The following is a 25,242-nucleotide window of genomic DNA, read 5'->3' on the forward strand; positions in this document are numbered from 1 at the left end:
CTCCAATGGCTATATTCTTGTGATTGAACAAGTCCTGCTTCACGAGGTTAAGCAGTGCAGTCTTCTTTCTGTCAGCACGAAGTTTGCAATTAACTGATGTAGCGGTGCTGTTTACGCTGGGCTAGGTGCCATCTGTGCTGAAGATGAAATACACTTGGCTTTTACTCATTTTAACAAGACTTGGATACCAAAGACATGCTTCAGCAAAGACCTTTAAAGCCTCTCTGTGTTTTTCTCTCTCGGTGGAGAATGATTTTTGCCAAACACATATGAATAGTGTAGGCAACAGCAAATGTGCACCTCTATGCCAATCACATGCAATGAAGCCACTTCTTTTTCGCTTATAACAGACATATAGACATCATATGCCATCTGACCACGACTTTGATTCATTTTGCACTCTCTAAATACTCTCTGCACTCTCTGTTTGACTTTTATACCCACTTTGATCTCTCAGTGTAATTTGTGAGAGAGGTTCTGGATCGCCTTCTCAAATTCTTGGCTGGGCTCAATGGAGGACTTTTATTACTCAAAGGCAATCCGAGATAAATCAGATATGCGTCCTGAACAGATGGATATGGCAGATTTATGGTGACAACATACTGGGGGATAAATATAAAAACTGACCAGGAAGGGAGGGGTGTTTGTTTGTTATAAGTCTGATGGAGACAATAATAAGATGGTGTGAAAAGGGACTGTGAATAATTGAACAAGTAAATCAATAAATATTATTTGCATGCAATTTAATAAATAAGGGAATGTTTATGTTATTTTTGATGATTGTAATTTTACATTTGTTACATTGTATATTAATAAATTAGCAGACACTTATACCTAAACCGAGTTGTACTAAAGAAACATAACATACGTTTTTGGTGGTACTGCTTGTAAAATGTGTAACATTGCAATGCAGAGTGTTACCATAATAATAATAATAATTAATCATTAATATTGCCTTTGGCATGAGATGCTGGGATAGGCTCCAGTGTCCATGCTACCCTATAGGACAAGCGGTTTGGAGAATGGATGATGATAATAATAAAAATAATAAATAAATAATAATTATTATTACAATAATAACAATTATAATGTGTTATTATTATTGAGAAATATATCCATTACATATAACCATGGATTAAATACAAATGAGAATAAGCAAGGAAATGTTAATCTCGTGCAAATAGTTTTCCGTTTTATCTGTTAAAAAACATGCACGATATAATCATGTTTAGAGAGACAATTTTCCTCCAAATAAAATCACTGATTCATGACAGATTCATTCTTAAACACACAGTTCCTTCCTACATATTGTGAGATTATCGGAAAATTCATGCTTTATTTTTTACTACTTTACTACTTACTTTTTTTCTTTGGGTTAAAGTTACCAGTATCAGTTTCCTTTCCCTCAATAATGTGTTTTGATATCGTTTTTACATTAAAGTCTGGAACATTTAAAGATCAAATATGACAGGGAGACGTACTAGCAACTGTAACTGTAGAAAGCAAAGTGATAATGCCTAACAGAGGGTTTGAAGAACGGATGGGAGAGGAATCACTGGTTTAAAACGTCAGAATTGATTGAAGTAATGGACGGGTATTTTAGCAGGAACTGAATTAGCAGAGATGGAAATGGGTGTGAAAAAAAGCAGACGAGTATGAAGAAGGGAATATGGATTGTGTCTTCTGTCCTATTAAGAAAAAGCTTTTCAATAAAAAAAGAGGATTTTCATTGTGGTTTTTGAGCAAACAAACAAAACCACTGCTAAATGCACATTTTCAATAAACAAATGTACAAAAAGCAAAATAAAAAATAACTTTTTTAAAAACCATAAATAATTTAGAAGGTCGCCATTTATTATCCATTAAAAACACAAATTCCTGGATTTGTTCAGATATGACAGGAAAAAAATGAGCTGACTTGGCTTATTTCCTCATTCCTAGACTGACAGACACATGCGGATTGGCAGCTCTTCCCTGAACACCAGTACTTAAGAACTCTTACATTACACATTAATCTAATCCTAGCAATTTCCCTGGGCTTTTAACAAGAGTGGAGAGACAGAAGGCCAAAGAATAAATGTGAGAAGTTCAGTGGTATAAGGACCATAACAAGATATTAAATAAACTTTAAACTTTGATCTCCAGCTTCTTCTGTTTAAAAGTCAAGTTCTGACAAATATTAGTATAATGTCATACTCTACAATTTCAGTTTCCTCTGTAAGAGGGAAATGGGATGAAATACAGACGTGTCTGAAACATGAGAACTGCTATTATACTAAAGCTATTATATTTCTCTATGTTACTAATCTGATTTCATATACTTTTGTTCACCTACAAAAGGACAGCAGGGGGCCTTAGCAGTGTTTATTAAGAGAGGATTGGGATCTAATTCTGCGTTGTGTAATAGGAATAATCCTATTCATACAGATTCCATCAGCATGACTAAGACATCCACCGGTAACAAATTACACTCAAATTGGTTTACATGTGTGGAAGGACAGTTTACTCAGACTAAGTTGTTTTTTCCTTTGTCAGTGATGAACCACTGAAATGTAGCTTTGCTGTAGGTTATTATCATAAGGGATTATCTTCAGCCCTTTATCTGGTATTGAGAGGGACAGGACTGACTGCCATGTGATAAGATGTGCTGTTGGTTTCACCATGCACTCCTGTGTAAATATTTCAGACCAATTTGATGGAAAGTTCCAGTGAGTATATAACCAATCTTTTGCACATCTAGGAGAAGGTAAGTGCCAGAACTCTTGAACCAGTTTTTAGAACCGTGTCTTTTATTATTCATATTTTGAGTAGGCTACCCACTCAGGCGTTTTTCAGTCGTCAGCAGGTTTTGGTCCGCAAATAATCGCTGTATAGTTGGTTTATAGTGCACTTCAAAATTCTTTACCATTTCAGATGTTCTTCTGGTTATCAGTGTTCTCCAAGGAACCCCAGGTTCCCGGTCAGCGTTCGCCTGAGGAACTGGTAACTAAGACGCTGATGTTAGAGTTGGACTCTTTGGTGAAGCGCGCTGAGCGCCTCCGCCAGGAGAGGGCGACGGAGAACCGCAGGCGCAGCTCCTGTGTGGATTACACCTGGCTGGCTGCAGCTCCGCAGAAATCCTCCTATGAGATTTCACCTGGCGAGATACTGGAGCTCCAGGATCTGTGTGCCAAGATCCCTCCCTCCCAATGCGGCCCCCTCATTCTCAGGTAGACCTACTGAACAAATACGGAACAATGCTAAAACTGTAAGACAGCAAAGTTGGTGATTTATAGCCTAGGCCTACATATGACTTCGATATTTTTAAAGCTACACTGTGTAACTTTTTTAGTTTATTCTTAGCTAAAAACACTTAGTTCTTTCAAAAATATATGTGCTCATTAATGTATATTTACTTCCTTCAAGTAATAAAGTATTCTCGTAAGTTTATAATATGCCACTGAAAATACATACGGGTAATGGTTTCGAATGCGGGTCGCCATGTTGCCCCTCCATCTTGAAAGTACATTAGCAAAAGAGGGACATACCCGTAAATTCAAGCTTCGCCTTTCGCGTTTTAACACTCGATGGCACCGTGTCGAATGTGGACGAGGTCGAACAGGAAGCCATGTTAATCTTGGACTAAATCGGCCACCGTAGGAGTTAAAACGAAATCGGAATTGAGAGGAACAGAAACTAAAATTCTGTGGATGGTCATATATCTTTGCACCACTAGATGGGGGAAAATATCACACAGTGTAGCTTTAAAGTCTGCTTGAAACGGAAGCTACGATGTTTTTTTCTTCCCTATTGTGCTGATATCCAAGTGAAATGGTGTCATGGCAAATTGGGTCCTCCCTCGAAATCGGGTCTCCCCAAACTGTGATTATACGAATGATATTCATTTAAAATATGCATAGCTCACTATATAAAATAGGCTACATACGAAAACACATCAGTGCATAATAAAACCATTTGAACGTAATTTCTTACTGTTAATTAATAAATAATAATAGCCTATAAGTGAATGTAATTTATTTGTTTTAATTATAAGTGAAATATTTGGACATTTAACACCTAATTTAACACATAATTAGCCTACATTAAATATATTTGAGAATGTAGGCGCAAATGTGTGTATAAACTAAGCTATCAGGCTAATCGCTGTCTGTATGCTATGCTAGTATATAGGCTAAGCTAACTAATACAGACATAAATGGTCATTATAACGTAGTTGAAACAGCATGATTTATCATAACATGATTTTGTAGGAATTGTAATCAGGCGCTAAAGAGAGTACCTATTAAAAGCAAAGGAGACCCGGGGCACTTCAAGCTCAAACTAGTGCGCAACCAAGGGGGTAATCCTACACCCGGAAAGCGTACCTTCCATAGGGGCAGCCATTGCTAACCAAGCCATCACCTGCTGTTAGCATCCTATTGACTCCCATTCATTTTGGCGTCACTTTGACAGCGAATAACTTTACATTTGAGGCTTTTAAAGACTCCATTTGCTCATTGTTTATTTCTAAAGAAACACGACAATGTATAAGAGGCTCCATTACCTTGTATCTTACACTATTCGCCCTGTAGAAGCTGTTTTTGTAAAAATAGGCTAACGATTGTGTCATAACCACGCGACTCTGTCGCGCAGTAGAGAAATTACCGTATATACCCGTATAGACAGGATGCATTAACTTAAAATGGCGTGCTGGCGTTACATTTTTAAATAAATAAATACTATGCAAAATGACAAAATAATTCATCAGAATGCTTACCGAAAGTTGCCCCTGCTCACGCTCTCCGTCTTTACAAGATTCGGTGATTCTGATTTCACTTTGCACAACTACTAGAAGACTTACAACTGTCCGACTACGATCTACGTCGTCAAGCTCAGTCTGAGGCTGCGCAGTACGCTCAGCCATTAGGAAGTGAGTGCTTCTAATTTACTTCACTTTTCTGCATTGAAGTCTATGGGGTCGCTGTGTCCATTTCTTTTACTGTCTATGTGCGCAACGTTTGGCTTCGGTTTCTGGGTTGAATGACATGTTTCCTGTAAACGGTGTGCAATGGGGTTTGATATACGTTTTCTCTTGATTGGTGGGTTTGTCAAAAATGTCAGCCCAATCAGCAGCAACATGTAGGCCTATATAAACCACGCCATATTAAAGAGATCGCTCACACAATGGCTGCATCCGAAAATCTAGGAAGTGACTTGTTGCCTCACTGCCTTATCAGACAATAGGTGCATCCCAATTTGCATACTTATGCACTATTCTATAAGGCTTTTAAGTATATATAGTGTAAGTAATGTTAGTGTGTTCACAATGAAAATTCCAAAAAGAAAAAGTGCACTTTAAATACCCGGATGATGCACTAAATTAACGGAAAAAGTGTGGAATGTTGGACACTTCATGCACTCAACTGTCGCAGCTTTAATTACGTAGTGGAGGGGGAGGCACTACCAGATTCCAATGTTGAATGACAAAATAACTATGTAAAGTTCATACACTACACGGTTGAGTACATAGTGCATAAGTGCATAGTGTCACAATGACTTGTAAGGCAGCATTTGGGCATTAAAGCACCTCACGATTTCGAACAGACTTCTAAGGCAGCGTAGTTTAATGATTACTCGCTAGAAATGACATCAGAAGTGGAAAATGTTGGTCAAAAACGTACAATTACACACAAACTGACCAGCAAACACAATTAACTTTTGGACGCCATCTTTATTTTCTAGCTCAACTGTCACAGAATGGAACGCACAGGATTGTGGGATATCAAAGGCAGCGAAGGATACATCTATGCTGCCTTCAAAACTCGATCAGATGAAGGTCTCTCAGGAGACAGGAAGTGAGGCTAACATTAGATTCGGATGTACCTTGATGCCTTCCTACCTTGAAATGTGTCCTCTGAAGGCAGCATTTTCCAGGTTTCGGACGCAGCCAAGTGGTCCAAGTAAAGTCGTTTACAAATGTGTCCACTGCAGCTCAGTATACGCAACAATTGAAATTTCATCCTGAAATAGGAGGCAAATGTTGTATCACAGTAATTAGGAACCACAGTTTCCACAAATCCCTTCACTCGATTTAGATGGTCTCTTTTATTCTGGACAGCAAGGGCAGTGACTGTAACATAGAGCATATTTTGCAGTATTAAACACGTATTTATACCAATTTTATCAGGCTCTGTAATGAATGACCTTGCGTCATCAGAACAGGGTGTTCAATGCACCACTCTTTCCGTTTAAAAAACAATTTGCAACGTTTTGGGGAGCGGGGGTTTCAATAGAGTGGTGCAGGTATGACGCCACTTTGTAGGCAAACCGGCAGTTAGCATCACACAGGTTCCCTCGACAAAAACCCAATAGAATTTTCCTATAGGCTTTTGGATTATCGCAAAAAGCAAGCTCTGTGATCAACTAAAGTTTATGATACTTGCACGTTTTGTCCATCAAGATAATTATCACAGATGAACACAACTTTTATAAAATTTTGAAGCCTAAATGCCAGAATAAAAAAACTAAAGGTAGGCTGTAAACGGACTACACCACGGTTGCTCGACCGTGAGCACAATTATGAGCATAATAAGGGTTTTAAGAGTGGACTGAGTTGACCTGTTCGGCGTGATGACGTCTAATCTCAATGACAGCTTCTGTAGTCCCATTTAGCCACTTATTAGCAACTCGTAACAGCTTCAAAAAATCACGAGTGGGGTAATACTGATGTATTTTATGTCGTAGAATAAAACGTGAAATTGTCTTGAGCTTGTGTTCACCACAGACCGTATTTCAGCCATTAAAAAAAAATCCCATTAAAAAAAACACATTGACTTCGTTACGATGGAACCGGAAGTGCTAAAATGCTAACTCACTTCCGTGTTTTGGCCTACAAAGTGATGTCATACCTGCACCACTCTATTTGTCACAACAACGGCTTCTCGGAACAAGAAAAAATGTAGGACTGGACTCGGATTTGTCTATCGGGAATTTAGTTGACCCTTTTCACATTTCCGGGTTTCTCAGATGCAGAAGTCGTCATAGTTGGGTAAACATTAAAACAGTGGGTAAACAGAGGCTACATTAGAGGGATAGTTCACCCAAAAACGAAAATTGTACGTTTGTCTGCTTACCCCCAAGGCATCCAAGATGTAGGTGTCTTTGCTTCTTCAAACTTCAAACTTCAAATTAAACCCTGCGGCTCGTGACGACACATTGATGTCTTAAGACACAAAACGATCGGTTTCTGCGAGAAACCGAACAGTATTTATGCTATTATTTCATCTCATATCAGACGAATGTCATCAGCTCTCCAGACCGCCATAACTTCCTGCGAGTAAGGTCAAAATACCAGCTCGATCATAGATATATATACGTAGATTCCTCATTCGACCGATCCGCGCAGGCACTAATGAGGCATCTATGTATATATCTATGACCGTGCAGGTATTTTGACCTTATTCGCTGGAAATGATGGCGGTCTGGAGAGCTGACGACATTCGTCTGATAATAGGTGAAATAATAGCATAAATACTGTTCGGTTTCTCGCATCGTTTCGTGTCTTAAGACATCAATGTGTTGCCATGAGCCGCAGGGTTTAATTTGAAGTTGTCTGTGCATGTTTTTTTTACTCTAATAGAATTAGACCCCATTCACATGCATTATATGACTGACAGACTGCAACGGTTGGAGTTAAAAATCTTCATTTGTGTTCTACTGAAGAAACAAAGACACCTACATCTTGGATGCCTTAGGGGTAAGCAGAAAAACATCACATTTTCGTTTTTGGGTGAACTATCCCTTTAAATATATTTTTCATATCCCCATTTGCTCAAATAGCAGAAGAAAAACTCACAACTTTCAAAAAAAGGAAAAACAAAAGAGAGAAAATTGATAACAGCATCCTCACAGCAGCGTTAACTGTTTTTTTGTAATTTGATGCAAAGGTAATATAATACAAAGTATAAATTTACATAATTTTTTTTTTAAAGGAAAATATAAAAAAAATGCAGGATTTACGCTGCTGATGACCGTTAAAACACGTCATGTTAAAATCACAGACTGTGAAAAAGGTCCATTGATTGGATCGTTGTGATTTGTTATTGCTGCAATCACAGTGACAGGTTGTCCCGCCCTCACGCCAGTACACACATCAGGAGAGGAGAGGAGAGGAGAGGAGAGGAGAGGAGGAGAGGAGAGGAGAGGAGAGGAGAGGAGAGGAGAGGAGAGGAGAGGAGAGGAGAGGAGAGGAGAGGAGAGGAGAGGAGAGGAGAGGAGAGAAGATAATTAAATTAAATGCTCTTTGTGTCTTTTCCTGCAGCACGATTTTGGTCTTTATTTGGTAAAATCTTTTATTTAAAAAATTAAGTTAGTGTCTTTGTACTTTAATGTACTTTACAGAATTTATCCTTCTAAGCATGTTTTGGAAAGATTTCAGCTCAATATCTCATATATATATGTGAATTTTGTGCACTATAAAATTAACTCTGTTTTTTACTTTCGCTGCGGGAGGGAAGGGAATAAAACAATGTATGTATTTTCAATACAAAAAATACTAATAAGAATTGCCCATTTTTATTTCATGGTAACTTCAAAGAACTTAATTTAGCACAGGTACATTTAAAAAAAAAAGAAGTTAAAGAACACCAAGGATTCTAAACACGCTAGAAAAATACTAAATTAGTAATACTAAACTAAAATAGGCTAATAAAAACAAATCACATTACATTAGCAACAAAACATGACTTCGCCTGATTTCGCCTAGGCACCAAATAAGTCAGAACTGACACTGATTTGATCACAGTCTCATTTTAGTGAATGTATAATGTCAGTTGTATATCAGTTGTTCTACTAAGTTTGATAGCCACAAAGTGTCCTGATACTTTTTTCTTATATTTTAAAAAATTCACAGACAGGGCTTAGATTAGCCAGGATTAGGCCTTAGTTTAAATTATGACATTTAAGGAGCTTTTATAAATGTGCCTTAGAAAAAAAAACATTACTGGTGTGCATTTTTAGACAAAACAATGGCACTGACAATATTTTAAATATGCCAGTGCAAGTTGCTTTCAGTTAAAACATGCATTTTAGTCCAGGACTAGGCTTAAGCCTTGTCTGTGAAACCAGGGGTATATCTATTGTTTTATGCCTATTGTATCATTTTAAACCAGACCAACTTTATTGTGAAATCCTTTGCTTGAAAATATCTAAACAAGTTTTAAAATACATACAACTTAAGGGTTTACCAAAATAGACCAGGTAAAGAAAAACTGTTGTAAAGATTCTCCAAAACATTTAGAGTATCTTGAATGGATAATAATATGTAATGCATATTGAGAAGACTAACTCGAATCAGATCACAACTCAAACCTCTTCAACGTGGACCAAGAGGAACTATCTCTTAGATTAAATCTGCTTTTATTTAGGCTAAGGAAAGTGGTGACTGAGGAAGAGCCAGATGTGACCGAGGTGTCTCGCCTGTTCCGTTTCGTACTATGCATCTATCTGGATGAGGTGGAGGAAGGGGCAGCCAGGGAGAGAGAACAGAAGACTCGGGCCAGTCGCAGTAAGAGCATGTCTGTCATCAACCTGCGCTCACGGCTTCGCATCAACTTGCTCTGGAGCAGGGTCAAAGTGGGGCAGGACGGTGAGGACCTACCCGAGGATGAAGATGAAGACAATATCCACAGGAACAGGAGGATCAAGAGCATGCCTGATATCAGTATAGTGGAAGAAAGAGCGCTGACCTGAACAGACTGTGTTCGGAATAGAAAACTCTTTATGATACTAGCAAATAGTTGTTTTTTTCCAGTTTACACAGATCATTTGATAGCATTGCTTTTATAATGGAAGAAAGCTTTACTGCCATTATGCCATAGTTTTTCTTATTCAAGCATTTTTACAGCATGCTCTTGCTGATTCATCATGAAACTTTTGTAGACTTCCCTTGCATCAAATGTGACATTTTCTATTTGAATATATTTTAAAATGTAATTCATTCCTGTGGTGTCAAAGCTGAATTTTGAGTAGCCATTACTCCCGTATTCAGTCACATGATCCTTCAGAAATAATTCTAATGTTGGAAACACACTGTAAAAAGATATGATACATTTTTACATTGCTTGAATTCATTAAAATAAGTTAATAATTGTATCCCTTAAAACTCATCTTTGATCACCAAAATGACATATTGACATTTTTCCCTTGATTTTTTTAAAAATGTAACTACACCCTTGCATCATTTAGTATTCGTGGTTCTATGAATATGCAAATTCTGACTCGCACCACTCGTTGACGGTAGTTTGTGACGTCAGAAACACCTGCGATTTCAAACCGCGTCTTTGGTTCACTGCAGTTTTAAGGAGAAAATACACGGCAATGTTGTTGACTTGTGAATTTGCACATGGTTTGTTTTAAAGCATATTAAAAACACCACGTAGACCTATAAACAACCTTAAAACCTTGATTTTCACTACTTCAAGTCAGTTTAATGCAATTTAAGTTGAAATGACTTAAACATCCAAGTTGATTGTACTTAATTTTTTTTAAACATTTTTTAAACTGGTTGTGCTGCCTAATATTTTTGTGGATAAAAGGTCATGCCATGTTTTTCTTATTCAAGCATTTTACAGCATGACCTTTCATATGCTTCCCTTCTATTAAATGTGGCATATTTATCAAATGCAAGAATTAAACATCATCGTTTTAAAAATTCCACTTTTGTCCCCTATTTAAAAAACAGCTAACTTTATTAGTAATCTCGTGAATTTTAAAGTTATGCACCACATATGCTTCTGTAGATAATAAAAACGACAGACATTACAACAACGCATACATTTCTATTTCCATTTTTCAAATCTTTACAGTCTGCATTTCACAAATGGCAAAACTTTCCCCCAATCTCAAAGGATTCTATTGAAAACATCCTTTACATTGAGATCTGGAAAGCAGTATTCTCATGGACCATACATTTCCACAAGCTGAATGTACAAACAAGCATGTGATGGATGATTAAAACATCCACTGAAATGTAAAAAAAAGTTTGTTTTTTTGTATTCCTGCTTGAATCACGTTCAACTGTAATGTTAAAGCATTTCTCTGCTTTGGCCAAAATTTGGTAATGGCCACTAGCTCCAAATACTGACCTCTTACTTGCTGAACCCGATGAATTTAGAACAGAAGTAATCGATCCCAAAACCAAACATGCAAGAATAAACATCAAAAACCTTTAGGCAGAGTCACCATAAAAGTGTAGAATCACTTGAGCTGGCTTGGTGGTCTACCGTAGCAATCAGAATATAAGAGGGATTCTGTTACAAACCCCGCATAAAGTCCTCTCTAAAAGGATATTTAGACAAAAGAGAGAAAAATGCATTACAAGATCTTAGAAGAAGTGATGTCTAAAGGTGTATACCATGATTAATGCTAATCACATTGATTCAGTAATCCAGAATATGTTAAAAGAGTGGTTCTTTATCCATGTCATGATTGCTGGCTTTACTCATGGATACTCATCTCTCTGTAATCTGTGTGATTTATAAAACCAAAATATGGGAAATAGTTTCCTCTACAGATACCAAACATATTAGATTGAAATTTAAATGGACAAACATAGGCATAAATTAGACATTAATCGACTATTTTAAATCGACTACAAACTGACAACTGCTCTGCTTATGTCTTATAAATTCACCAATTTTGTGAAAAAGATCACTAAAAGAGAGCTCATTAGCCAGTGAGCATAGAAAGAGCAGAGAAAAGACAGAAAGAGAGAGACGATAGCCCCTTTCATTCTTTTTTCAAATACTGAAAATCCACTGATTCCTCAAACCTGCCCCTCTTAAGAGTGGACGTCAGGTCATGAAAACCACAAAGACAATGAAAAAGATGACGAGGATTAGGAACATCTTGATGAGCAGCCAGCGGTTGCTGGACACAGACTGGAAATATTTGAGTATCTCTGTGTGCGCTAGGTCCACATTCAGCTGAGTGTCCTCTACATTAGCGTCAATTCTGTCAGGGAAGAGAAGTTCAATGGAAAGAATCATTTTTTGTTCATACAGTGTAAATTACTGTTAAAAAAAAATCAAGGTCAGTAAGATTTTTTAAATCTTATGTCTCATAATGCTCACTAAGGCTGCATTTATTTGATCGAATTTTGGAACATTATAAAAGTCCATTTTGATCCTGGAGACAGTCTGCGTCTTGCCTCACTGCCCTATCAAACAAAGGAACCTCATAAAACGGACAGACTTCAGAGGAAGCGTAACGGGTTAATGAACAACAGCAAAATAGAGCGAAACTAAGCAAATATGTTATTGCTATTATAGTAACTTCCCACTAGGAATGACATCAAAAGTGTAAAACGTACATTTACACATAAATTGACCACCAACCGCAACTGTCAGAAGCCATCATCATTTTTTTAGCTGTCACAGAATGGAACACTCATGGTGCGTTCACACCGGACACGAATGAAGTGTTTCGCGCGAGTGATTTACATGTTAAGTCAATCCAAAGACACAAATTGACATTCGGCGGCACGAATGACACGTTAACCGATCAGGAGCTTGCTCTAGTAGTGACAACAATGAGGAGAAAATCTGGTTTATATTAATCATATATTAAAGGGTTAGTTCACCCAAAAATGAAAATTATGTCATTAATTACTCACCCTCATGTCGTTCGACACCCGTAAGACCTCCGTTCATATTCGGAACACAAATGAAGATATTTTTGTTGAAAGCTGATGGCTGAGAAAGGCTTCAGATAGGCCTCCATTGGCATTCAGTACATTTACACTCCCATAAAAGGCACTTAAAACGTCGTTACAAAGTCCATCTCACCACAGTGACTCTACAATAATTTTACGATGCGACGACAATAGTTTTTGTGCGCAAAAAAACAAAATAACACCTTTATCCAACTTGTTCTTGTCCTCCGTGTATGCCTCCACGACGCATGCGCGAGAATATGACGCAGATTTATTTATTTATTTATTTATTTAAGGATAGCCCCTTGAGATGATCCATCTCTTTTTCGAGGGGGTCCTGAAAGATCCGGCGTTCGGACACATGACCCAGAAGCGATTTGTTTACAAGCAGAGGAAGACGCGCGTATCTAAGCTGTTGAATTCTACATTGATCATGCTTTAGGTCTCGGCGTAGTTCTCAAAATGGGACTAAAGTGTGCATTCCATGGATTCCCGAACCCCGGCGCTACGTCATATTCTTGCACATGCGTCGTGGAGGCATACACGGAAGACAATAACAAGTTGGATAAAGGTGTTATTTTGATTTTTTTTTGCGCACAAAAACTATTGTCGTCGCATCGTAAAATTATTGTAGAGTCACTGTGGTGAGATGGACTTTGTAACGACGTTTTAAGTGCCTTTTATGGGTCTTGGGAGTGTAAATGTACTGAATGCCAATGGAGGCCTGAAGCCTTTCTCAGCCATCAGCTTTCAACTAAAATATCTTCATTTGTGTTCCGAAGATGAACGGAGGTCTTACGGGTGTCGAACGACATGAGGGTGAGTAATTAATGTCAGAATTTTCATTTTTGGGTGAACTAACCCTTTAATATCTGGTTCAGACAAGTGTGCATATCCTATCACTGTGATAACATTAACTGACATGAAACACAACCCCGTCTCTTTTTGTTAAATGCAAGTTTATGTATGATCAATAATACAAAAGTATAAGTAAAAGGTATAATAAGCTATACATGAAATAAAGCAAACAATTCAGTCAAACATTCAAAGTCAGTGCTAGTAGGCTACAACAGTAACAAAGTTATAGCCTTTATAAATAGTTATATTTATTAAAAATAAAAAAGTAATGAAACTTCACTTTGCCCTCAGCCTAAACGATTTGCCAGGGAACAAATTATAGATCCATGAGACCAAAGATAGCCCGTTACATATACACAAGACGAATTATAGCTCGAGACACCACAGAGACATCAGAGCCAGCGGCAAATGTCTGAAGGACTAGCCGAGGAAAGGCTGCTCTCGCCGGGGTTAACGAGCGCTGCTGATCACCTGGATCTCTAAACTCCGAAAACGCCAGATAAAATGTTCAAATAGGCACTCTTTTTATAAATAAACCACAGATATGAGCGTTAAACAACTACATTATCGCCTGAAAAAGTCTTAAAACTACGTTTTGTCACACATTAACAGTAGTATTTTAACAAAAAAGACGTGTAAACACAGCCCATGTCAGCCATTTCTCAACGAGACGAGCCGGCTGGCCGAAGCCCCTCCCATGACGCAAATTCGTGTCTGTTGTGAAGTGAATGTCAAGCGTCCAACTTCGCGCGAATAGCGCGATTTATTCGCGTCCGGTGTGAATGCACCATCAGGATTGTGGGATATCAAAGGAAGCGAATGATACATATATGCTGCTACGATCAAAAATCGATCAGATGAAGGAAATAAACTTTGCAGGATAGTAGCTGTGTCTGAAATCAAATACTTCCCTACTACATAGTATGCAAAAAACAGAATCCCAAAAGAGTAGTATGTCCGAATACATGGTATTCAAAAACAGTAAGCAAAAAGCCCCCGAGATTGTGGAGTAAGCATTCGATGAACACTTTACTATCTCATGAGGCCACGGGAGATATTTTATGAACGTGGCAGTATAGCATGTCAAAATTTAATTCGTAATACCCATATTCATACTATATAAAACATACCTTTTTAATGGTCACAATATAAATTCAAATGTATTACCTAATCAGACAGTATGCGATTGGGTCTCTAGGAGCAGGGGTGAAGACCTCTGCTTTAATGTATCCTTACTGAATAAAAGTGTATAAATACTGACCCCAAACTTTTAAATGGTAGAGTATGTTGGAAGATTTATAACTGAAATGAGGATATTGGCATATTAAAAGCAACCTGAACCATTAAATCAATTGAGAATTTATTTTACTGGTACCATTTCCTACTGAAGGAACTGCAGGCGAACTGTTACTGTGGCAGTAAACGAGAGCTTTTCATTATGGTTCCCTGACCACAAATGGAAGAAAAACACACTTTCTTATTGATTAGACACTGAAACTGTGGAATAGAAAAAGGCTTGTGCTTGAATCCGATCTACATTTCTGGATATAAGTCAGAGTTATTTTATTATTATTATTTTTTTCCCTGTCAAAGTATTTGTTAATATTTTGAATTAGCTTTTATTTTTATATTTTCAGTTTTCATTTTAATGAGAAATTTTTGGCACTTTTGTCATTTTTATTAGTTTGAGTTTTTTTTTGTTGCTTTATTTAAATGACCTAAAACAAATCGTACGTTTTCATTATAAATAACAACATTGGTAAGGGTGAAAATATGGAGCAGAAAATCCATCTAAATGCCCCCTTATGATGAAGAATATATATTAAATAAGATCCTTCCAGACATAAAATGACAAACATTATTCCCTCACCTCTGCACGGTCTCTTCCTGTTCTTTCACCATGTGAGCCAGCTGCTGGAATATGGAGCCGAGCTCCACGATGGTGGACTCTATATTCTGCATAGTGTCTGCACGGTTCTGAATGTATGAATCCTAAACAGACACATCAACAGTGATTCAATGCATTTGAATAAGTTTACATGAAGCTGTACTGTTACCACACACTCGATGAACAAACAATACCTGTTTATTGATTAACTGCATCTGCTGACTGGAGTTGAGGTCCATATCTATAGATATATCTGTCTTCTTGGAGTCATCCTGCATAAGAACTGAATTGTCTGTTAAAAGAGAAGCAAAAAGGAAGAATAACTACATGAATGTATAAAGACTTTTAAATGAGAGGAGATGCTCTTACTGAAGCCATTGGCGTTGAAAGAGGATGATGAGGCAGGAGTCTGAGAAAACTGCTCCTGTCTACTTCTCTGCTGCTTCAAGTTCTAAACAGACAGAAAAAAAAAACAACCCAAACATCATAAAAATGATCCAAAATTTAGCATGCAGCTTCCCACACCAAACACGTAAATCGATTACCTCTGTTCTGACCTCCAATACTGACTTGAAGTCACTTGACATCGATGCCAGTTTGGACTACAAACAGAAAACAGTGTTTCATTTCAGGTGAAAGTCCACTAGACATCTTTGCTTTGTGATTGAGCGCTAAGGCCAGAGGTTAATACCTGTAATGAGACTACAATGGTGTTGGAATGTGTCTGAAGATGTCTGCCATTCTGTCCACTCCGTGATCGAACGAGTTCCTGCAGGCCAGCTATCTGCTTATTCAGACTGTTGATGTCCTGAATGAACACAAACAGTTCCGATTACAGTATGAAATGGACAGACAGAACAATGTGTTCTTGGCGAAGGGGAAGAATCACCCTGACCTGTTTCACGATGTAAGTGAGTTCATCAATTTCGGTTGCTTTGTCATCAAAAAGGGATTTTCTTTTGGCAACTGCAGGCGTGAACAGATTTAGTTACACGTCGAAAACAGTCCACAGTGGTGCATGTGTGAGATGGCATGGGGTACAAGATACTTACGAATTGTGAGCTTCTCCAACTTGGCAAAAGTGTTGCTGAGGTCTCTTCCAATTCGCCTGTTAATAAGATATGGTCAATATCTGTCATAAGGCCAAGTCGATGAAATAATGCAGACCATTTAAGTAGGTCTGAATAAATTATAGGTCAAATGCAGTGTTTCGGTGCCAATACTAAATACAGTTGCAGGAAAATGTCTGTGAACCCTTTGGATATTCCAGGAAATTGGTCATAAAATTTGATCTGACCTTCAACAACAATGAACAAACAACAGACTGAAGTATGTAAAGCTCCAAAAGCTAACTGCTGTCTGAACCTGGAATCCAATCATGCGCTCTGCCCTAGAAAAATCATTCACAAGTTTTGAGTTTGATTTTTGGGTCAATTACATGATGCTCATTTATTTATTTATTTAGTCCAGCTCTATTGATTTATTGACAAATACAATAAAGGTGCAGTGTGTAGTATTTATAATAATTTGTTACATTTATATAGCGCTTTTCTAGGCACTCAAAGCGCTTTACATGGAAGGGGGGGGATCTCCTCATCCACCACCAATGTGCAGCATCCACCTGGGCGATGCGACGGCAGCCATATTGCGCCAGAACGCCCACCACACACCAGTTGATTGGTGGAAAGGAGACAGAGTGATGAAGCCCATTGTATATGTATGTATATATATATATATATATATATATATATATATATATATATATATATATATATATATATATATATATATATATATATATATATATATATATATATATATATATAGGGGATGATTAAGAGGCCCTGATGGACAGGGGCCAATGGGCAAATTTTGGCCAGGATGCCGGGGTTACACCCCTACTCTTTATCGTAGGACATCCTGGGATTTTTAATGACCACAGAGAGTCAGGACCTCGGTTTAACGTCTCATCCGAAGGACATATTTATGAGGATGTATTGAAAGAAATGCAATATAATATACTAGTGCTGGAAATCGATTTAAAAAAACAACAACTAATTAATCTGTTTTTTTCTGTAAATAATCGCGATTAATCACAAGTTTTTAATATTTTACGTTTTAAATATTTTGATATTGTAATAATTTCAGTTACTCTCCAAATTAATGTAGAAACAATTTAAAGACAGTATATTTTAAATATATGTTTTGTAATGGCATCTTTTTATGAATGAAGGCCAGTATCACTGATACTAATGTCTCTATGAAACATTAATGACGTTACATTACAGTATAACTGAAAGCTACCAATTTCAACATTTATTAGGCTTTAAAAAACAACTTTTAATTTAAGTGAACTTAAAACAATCTTTAAATAAACCCATTATAATAAATGTTATTTTTACCTGTGGCCTTCCCTGTTAGACATATACAGAAATGTAATAGTTATCAAACACCTTTCTTAACTGCATAAATAATAAATGAAATATAGATAAATCATCATTAAAGCTACAATTTTCTCTGTTCCCGTTGTTCTTTGATGAACATTAATGAGAGGCATCATCAGTGCTCCTGTCACTTTAAGAACGGCCGCTGACGAACATGACGCAGATCTGACGCACTGTCCCGCGCATCTCATTTCCTCACAACTCATTAAGTTCATTTAAGACGTTATTTAATTAATTTAAGACTCCTAATATGAGAATACTCAAAATTCTCTGTGTTGTTGTTATTGTTTGTTCAAGAGCAAAAGAGAACTCGATGTGAGCAGGAGACTGACTGTCTGTCTGTCTGTGCGTGTGTGTGTGTGTGTGTGTGTGTGTGTGTGTGTGTGTGTGTGTGTCAGAGTGTCCCTTGATTAGCTGACATGAGACGCAGCCACACAGACTGGACATTGACATACAGCGCGTTCTCTTGTGTCTTGTCGCACTTGGAAGCATTTACATGAATAGGAGCATGTTCATGTAACGCTAGGCAAAAATGGATATAAAAACGGACGCTGCGTTATTTGCTTTAAATATTTTTAATGCGTTAAGCTGAAAAAAATAATCGCCCGCGTTAACGCGTTAATTTGCCCAGCCCTATAATATACATGACTATGTATTCAGAGGAGTGTAAAGACTTTACATAATGTACCGTTATGTTTTTATTACCTTAGAATGAGCCATTTCTATCTACATACACCACACGTACAAAAGGGAGGGGTGAGTGTTAGACGCCGCTAAAATTCACACACTGCACCTTTAAAACAAACACACTTGCAGAACTCCGCTGCTGCGCCAGAAAAACAAACTGCATACATTGTTTCCTTAACGCTGGGTTATTTGGGAAGCTGAACAAGGTTATCTTTCACTCAGAACCAGAAACACACTTTTTTAGTGACATTGTTGATTTCGTGGTCTAAACACTAAATGACAGCGCTGCCTACGGCTTCTGTAACCCAAACAAAGCTCATTGATGGGCGAAGCTCTTGCTCTCGCTCGGGTTGATGTGGCACACGCTCCTCAAGGAATTCTGCCCTTTATGACATCATATAGGGCCATACTCGAAAATAACTTTCCCAAACTTGTTTTTCTGGAGCAGCAATGGAGTTCTGCAAGTGTGTTTGTTTGTTCCCAGTCACGAGTCGAAACCGCAGTGCACATAATGTAAACAACACAAACCTATAGTGAATCGAAAGTTATCCAGCGATAATGCCATGATACATTGTGTGTGCTTGTGACTCTTTAGCTCCGCCCACTGCACGTCTCCATGAGCTTGGCTGTTTTCAGAAAGAATCGGTACAGCGTATCTGTCTTTTATAAATATGATAAAACTAAAGACTCTTTGGAGATATGAAGGATGCAATACTACTCGATAGATACTCAAGATTAACATGAGATTGGCAGAAATGTGTTGTGTGTTGTGTACTTAAAAATCTTACTAACCTCAAACTTTTGAACAGTAGTGTATATATTAATGTATACATTTATATACAAAACTGTCCCTTAAAAATGTAATGATATTCAAAAATAATTCATGATATTTGTAAAAAATTATACTCACGAATCACATATCAAACTTGAAATCGTATGTGTAATTTATTTAAGCATTTGTATCGCTATTATTTATTTGAAAATCAGAATACATTTTATGACCAGTCCATTCAGAAAACCAGGTAAATCCAACATTCACATGCTTTCCTCTTGAACTGTACATGACTGATTAAGAATTTGTTTTACTCACTTAGCATAGAGCGTGAATTCACTCCGCTGTCTCACTGCGCTGTTGACAGCTCTGACAGGCTGCGCTCCATTCTAGAAGACAACAACAACAATTCTTTGTTATTTTTCAACTCATGCTACCTCCAGTATGAACACAAACTCCAAAAAAAGGAGACTATATCAACCACTCGCAGGTTACCAGACAGTATGAATCAATAGTTATTGCACCTGTCTCCCCTGGAGGGACTTGCACACAGACTGAAACTCGCTGGTACGGTCTCGGCAGGACATGCTGAATGTGTCAACGAGGGGGACGAGGGGGGCGATGGGTGCTGGGACAGCCAGGGGGGTTTCCAGCTGCTGGACCAGCTGGGACTGGGTCTGAGAAGGCCCAGTGTACACCCCGTCCTGGCTGCCTCTAGGACCGTGACGGCGACGTGTGTTCATTGATGCACCAACTCATCACCTTAAGAGGGGCAAAGAGAAATCAATCAAAGTGAAAGTGTATTAACAGTAAAACTAACCTCTGGTTTCACTTTTATTCTTCTGGCAAAATATTCAGGTTCTTGCTTAATAATTAAAATTGTGCGTCTCACAGCATCTATACATCACTGGGAATGAGTCTGATATAATGTTCTGATTTGAACATTTCTTATAATTATCAATGTTGAAAACAGTTGTGCTGCATATTTGTGTGGAAACCGTTTTTTCAGGATTATTTGATTAAGACAACCATTTATTTGAAATAGAAATATTTTGTAACACCGTGTCTTTACTGTGACTTTTTATCCGTTTAATTGCTCTCTTGAAAACAGCTGTCAACCTATACAGTGTCTATAGACTACTGCTATTCTACGGTTGTGATTGTCCTGTATCCTCTGCATAATGTCATCGTTAAAACGATATGTAAGAATACGGTAGTGTGACAGCATGTTGTTTTGCATTAACTGTCATATTCTTTTACTGACTACCAACTCTAGCTAGCTGCTAAGCTAAGTAACGTTATGTAGCAGAATGTGTGTTTATAGATGCTTTCATCAGTCAAAAAACAACCGTCACACCCATCTGAATAAGTGAGCAGCGATGATGTGAGTATTGAGGTACTGAGGGGGAAATGACAACATGTGAGCTGAAAGATATAAGGATTCATTTCTCACCACTCTGCCTCTCTGATGGTTGAACTGTGCAGGCTGTGCATAACATCCGGGTCTTTACACAAAGCTATTGACGTCACTGCCACGTATTCTTTAGAAGAGATTATATCTTATGTTCAACACAAGGTGGCGCTGTGATACTATGTTTGAATCTCAGCAGATGTGGTGGGTTAAGGTTGTGCAGATGGACACTGATATCAGTCTAAAACAGTGGTTCCCAACCACGTTCCTGGAGGACCCCCAACAGTACACATTTTGGATGTGTCCTTTGTCTGACACACCCACATCAGGTCTTGGAGTAGCTACTAATGAGCTGATAACCTGAATCAGGTGTGTTTGATTGAGGAGACATGCAAAATGTGCACTGTTGGGGGTCCTCCAGGAACGTGGTTGGGAACCACTGGTCTAAAAGACAAATTATGAATCTAACACATAATTGAGTGAAAGCCGTATATTAATAAGAAAGCAATCAAAGAATGTAGCTACCATGTTTGTCATTCTTAATATGTTTTCACATCAATGTGTGACTACTCTTCTTCTTCTTTTCTTATATGATGTTAATTCCTATTTTCTTTTGAATCTTATTAATTTTTTCTTAAAAAATGACTCATGTTTGGCTTGATAGTGGAATAGGAAAACAAGTCTGTTCTTGTTTCTTCTTATAGCCTAGGTTGAATTTGCTTAAAAAAATTAATGAAACTAATTTTTTGAAAGTAATTGAAAGAGGAAAATATGCGAACATTACATATTTTCTTAGCTTTTATTCTTAGATGAAAAACAAAACAAGCAAAACAATGTTTTTAACATAATCTTAAACATATAGGCTATGTTGTCAATTATACTTTCAAATGTCCATAATAGAAAAAAATTGGATAAAATAATTCAGATTACAAATTCATAATGTCATGACTATGACTATGAGCTGTTTAAAAAAAAGCATCACAGTTGATCTCTGAACCTGTTAAGAGGAAAAAAAATAATTAATAATTATGATGATGACGATTATTATTATTTAACCACAATGAGAAGTTAACCTGGCCACATATTTTTATTTATTTTGCAAAGTTAATGTTTAATAGAGGAAATGTATAGTTATATAAGAAAAGTGACGTTAAGTCGTGAACTTGTGCATTACCTGCATTGACACTGACTGTGTTCAACAAAAGGCAGCTCAATAATCATTTCACCTTGCACGTTCTTGGCATACTGCTTTAACTGTAATTTTGTTGAAAAAAGGAGAGGAGGAATGTGATGTGATGAACAGAATCAATACATTCCCCTATACAGTATGTTTCTGTTCGTACCTGCATTACGGTGGTGTGTTTGGTCACGCTGACACACACCACAGCCTCATCCGAGCAGCAGCCTCCACAGCGCTGCACAGACACACATGAGGGCACGACACCTTTGTGCATCATCTCAGGGAATTCATGCTCAACTTTAACTAAAGTTTCACGTGGCTTACAGATGCTGCTGACGCGCTTCCCTGCTAAAAGTAAATGAATGAATGGAGAACACAATGACAAAGACATCTGTTTGATGTAACTTTAACATCTCTAAATTTGAGTTCTCAGCATTGTACAAAACAGTTCAGTATGAAAACAAGTTCAGTATCCAACTTGACATATAGTACAGATAAACAAAGACCAATGAGAGAGAGAGAGAGCGAGAGAGAGAGAGCGAGAGAGAGAGAGAGAGAGAGAGAGAGAGAGAGAGAGAGAGAGAGAGAGAGAGAGAGAGAGAGAGAGAGAGAGAGAGAGAGAGAGAGAGAGAGATACCTTCAGAAGAGTTATGACTGATATATTGGTTGTGAGGATGCTGTGGGGTTAAAGATACAACAATTTGGTTACTTAAGTGATTTATTTATTAGTGGTTACTAATGGTAACACTTTACAATAGGTTTCATTAGTTAACTACTTTATTTAAAGGGATAGTTCACCCAAAAATGAAAAATATGTCATCCTTTACTTGCCTTCAAGTTGTTCCAAACCTGTATTAATTTCTTTCTTCTGCTGAACACAAAAGAAGATATTTTGAAGAATGTGGGTAACCAAACAGTTAATGGACCCCATTTACTTCCATTGTAATCCTATGGAAGTCAATGCGTCCCATCAACTGAAATCTTGTTTTGTGTTTAGCAGAAGAAAGAAACTCATACAGGTCTGGAACAACTTGTGGATGAGTCATGACAGAATCTTCATTTTTGGGTGAACTATCCCTTTAACATGAGCTAACAAACAACACTTCTACAGCATTGATTTATCTTAGTTAGTTAATTTCAACATTTACTAATACATTATTCAAATCAAAAGTTGTATTTGTTAACATTAATTAATACACTGTGAACTAACATGATCATACAACTGGATTTTTATTAAACAACATTAACAAAGATTTTATTTATTTATTTATTTATTTGGAGCCCCAGTAAAGCCCACTGTAATAAATGTATAGTTCATTGTTTCCTTACTAGGCTATTGTGGATTAACTAATTCCAACTGTTTTTACAGTGTTCTGGCATCCATTTTCATAAACACCAATAGATTCAGTAAGTTTCGGCATAATTCGAACACATTTGTTGTTCGGAAACACTTTATTTTAGTGTCCTTGTTAAATAGGCCTACGTTATGTACAAACTTAAATTAAGATAGGTGTTTACATCTGTCCTGTTGTAACTGCACTGAACTGAACTGATAGGATGACAGCCCGTAGGCTACTCCAGTCTCCATCATGAGTAGTTGTAAACACAGCGTAAGTGTTTTGGTGATTGGCGTAGGATGCTGGAGACTGGAGTACGTTAGCCTACGTGCCTACTGTCACCCTATCAGTTCAGTATGACTGGAGAAAGCAAGTCTCATAGTGACTATAAATAACTCAGCATTGATTCGTTAAAACGACAACAACAAAAAACTTTTAGTAAATCATTATAATTTAGTCACAATGTAAAAGTACAAATGAAATTGAATATATTAATAAGTTCCTGTAGTAAATGTTTGCGTATTTTGTCAAAATTGTTTTACCTGATCGTCCATCCCAGATATTTGATGGCACAGGACGAGATAGAGCACCCACATAAAAACTCGCATTATTTTACTTAAATATCTGAAGCCTCGCGAGAGAAATGTACGACTGATGATCATTCAGATTACTCTGTTAATTTGAATCTTATTTTTTCTGATGGAACGGTTAGGCTCACCATATAGCCTACTCATAACGGATATTACAAAATAAATTACGAGAATTTTAGTTTCATTTTTACCTTTCAACGTGTAGCCTAACTAAATTCGTTTTCAAATAAGTAGCAGTGATGTGGGACATTTTGTGTTTATAACGGTTTCAACAAAAACAGGGTTTGTGCCCTGAATGCTTCTTAAAAGTGACATACAAGTTGTATGATACAACGTATTTGTGGAAAGTGCCAGTAACTTAAAGCTGCTGTTCGTAACTTTTTTATAAATATATATATATATATATATAATGACATGAATACAACATGAATTTGTCTTGCCCTGAATCATTATGGCACACTTATAAGTGTTTATATTTTGACTATTTCAGACCACTGCCGCTGTGGAGGAGCAGTCCCTGCGTGACTCACCAGACAGAGAGAAGTAGCTCCGGCTGCAATGTTCTTCCGCAAGACGCATGCAGTTCTGTTTATTAACCGCTAGAACGCAAAAAGTTACGGACTGCAGCTTTACAGTTTTTCTCAGTCGCTTTGGTACATTTCTCAGATCAGAATTCTCAAAACTACCTGTTCAATCTTCACATCATTGTGTCACTTGTGCACATCAAAAAGCAGTTTCTCATTTCTTTGAACAAGTTGCAAATGCTTTGGTACATCCATGCAAATGGTTGAACAAGTTGTCATAATATGTCAAGCATATTTCTATACATTTCCATTAGACGTTCACATTTCTACTTTTGTTTTTTTCTTTGTGCTATGCAGTGCTGTCTTTTCATTTCTGTATCGCAATGATATGGTCTGTCAACAAATTACAGTACAAACAGTAAAAGCATAAATGTGAATCTTGTCCAGTCTCTTGCAATCAAACTTCCACATACACTGAGGTGTAACCTACAATTTACAATAATTGTCATCAAAACTTTAGCCATATTTACATCTGAACATCCTTCCAGTGTACACGGTTATATTGACAACATGACTAAGCAATTTGACCGTCTTATCCGTACTCAATGACACAAGGCCTTGTTATTCTGATGGCACCGACATGTTCATTGACAGATATTTACTTTTGAGAGATGAACTAAGGATTTTGAACAAGAGACTGGATTTTGCAGGTAATCCATGGTGTTTTGCTATTTGTACAAATTGTTTTGAGAAATGCACTTACTATTTTGCAAATGTCGAGGATGATTCGAGAAATGTACCAAAGCGACTGAGAAAAACTGTAATACAAGCATATAGTTTTTAACAGATTAAAAAAAAAT

The 25,242-nt window shown here is 37.3% G+C and overlaps 3 protein-coding genes across 8 annotated transcripts; 1 reads left to right on the forward strand and 2 right to left on the reverse strand.

The window, feature by feature from the left end:
* The first annotated feature begins 2,417 nt into the window (after positions 1–2,417).
* Positions 2,418–11,010, forward strand: LOC307137154 (protein RD3). 5 transcript variants are annotated; one of them, XM_079834652.1, is made up of 4 exons: positions 2,468–2,746; positions 2,914–3,209; positions 5,722–5,939; positions 9,405–10,130. In XM_079834652.1, exons 2-4 carry the CDS (start codon positions 2,914–2,916, stop codon positions 9,407–9,409), a joined length of 519 nt encoding a protein of 172 aa, XP_079690778.1. In that variant the 5' UTR covers positions 2,468–2,746; the 3' UTR covers positions 9,410–10,130. The 5 variants fall into 5 exon arrangements, with proteins under 5 accessions (XP_079690777.1, XP_079690775.1, XP_079690776.1 ...); XM_079834651.1 differs by having other exon boundaries at positions 2,418–3,209; positions 9,405–11,010; XM_079834649.1 differs by lacking the exon at positions 5,722–5,939 and having other exon boundaries at positions 2,418–2,708; positions 9,405–11,010.
* Positions 10,365–20,853, reverse strand: stx5al (syntaxin 5A, like). 2 transcript variants are annotated; one of them, XM_079834647.1, is made up of 12 exons: positions 20,794–20,853; positions 20,053–20,102; positions 19,865–19,968; positions 19,659–19,729; positions 16,490–16,545; positions 16,333–16,403; positions 16,129–16,245; positions 15,983–16,039; positions 15,807–15,888; positions 15,632–15,729; positions 15,420–15,541; positions 10,427–11,991 (listed from the first exon to the last, which is right to left on the reverse strand). In XM_079834647.1, exons 2-12 carry the CDS (start codon positions 20,081–20,083, stop codon positions 11,832–11,834), a joined length of 969 nt encoding a protein of 322 aa, XP_079690773.1. In that variant the 5' UTR covers positions 20,084–20,102; positions 20,794–20,853; the 3' UTR covers positions 10,427–11,831. The 2 variants fall into 2 exon arrangements, with proteins under 2 accessions (XP_079690772.1, XP_079690773.1); XM_079834646.1 differs by having other exon boundaries at positions 10,365–11,991; positions 19,865–20,102.
* A 694-nt stretch (positions 20,854–21,547) lies between these two features.
* LOC307137205 (snake venom vascular endothelial growth factor toxin-like) lies at positions 21,548–23,999 on the reverse strand. The gene is made up of 5 exons (XM_079834705.1): positions 23,811–23,999; positions 22,569–22,608; positions 22,095–22,279; positions 21,926–22,005; positions 21,548–21,748 (listed from the first exon to the last, which is right to left on the reverse strand). The coding sequence occupies exons 1-5, from the start codon at positions 23,928–23,930 to the stop codon at positions 21,730–21,732; spliced, it is 444 nt and encodes a 147-aa protein (XP_079690831.1). The 5' UTR covers positions 23,931–23,999; the 3' UTR covers positions 21,548–21,729.
* Positions 24,000–25,242: the final 1,243 nt, after the last annotated feature.

The sequence above is a fragment of the Gobio gobio genome (assembly GCF_949357685.1).
Source record: "Gobio gobio genome assembly, chromosome: 14".
NCBI lineage: Eukaryota > Metazoa > Chordata > Actinopteri > Cypriniformes > Gobionidae > Gobio > Gobio gobio.

What these genes read in the sequence shown, in the direction of transcription:
- LOC307137154 (XM_079834649.1), top strand. Translation starts at nt 2,914, where the DNA reads ATGTTCTTCTGGTTATCAGTGTTCTCCAAGGAACCCCAGGTTCCCGGT. An exon ending in TGCGGCCCCCTCATTCTCAG is followed by an intron (nt 3,210 to 9,404) that starts GTAGACCTACTG and finishes GCTTTTATTTAG; the next exon opens with GCTAAGGAAAGTGGTGACTG.
- stx5al (XM_079834646.1), bottom strand. Translation starts at nt 20,083, where the DNA reads ATGAACACACGTCGCCGTCACGGTCCTAGAGGCAGCCAGGACGGGGTG. An exon ending in TTTCAACGCCAATGGCTTCA is followed by an intron (nt 15,730 to 15,806) that starts GTAAGAGCATCT and finishes CTCTTTTAACAG; the next exon opens with ACAATTCAGTTCTTATGCAG. An exon ending in TGCAGTTAATCAATAAACAG is followed by an intron (nt 15,542 to 15,631) that starts GTATTGTTTGTT and finishes GTGTCTGTTTAG; the next exon opens with GATTCATACATTCAGAACCG.
- LOC307137205 (XM_079834705.1), bottom strand. Translation starts at nt 23,930, where the DNA reads ATGATCATCAGTCGTACATTTCTCTCGCGAGGCTTCAGATATTTAAGT. An exon ending in CAGTCATAACTCTTCTGAAG is followed by an intron (nt 22,280 to 22,568) that starts GTATCTCTCTCT and finishes ATTTACTTTTAG; the next exon opens with CAGGGAAGCGCGTCAGCAGC. An exon ending in AACACACCACCGTAATGCAG is followed by an intron (nt 22,006 to 22,094) that starts GTACGAACAGAA and finishes ACAAAATTACAG; the next exon opens with TTAAAGCAGTATGCCAAGAA.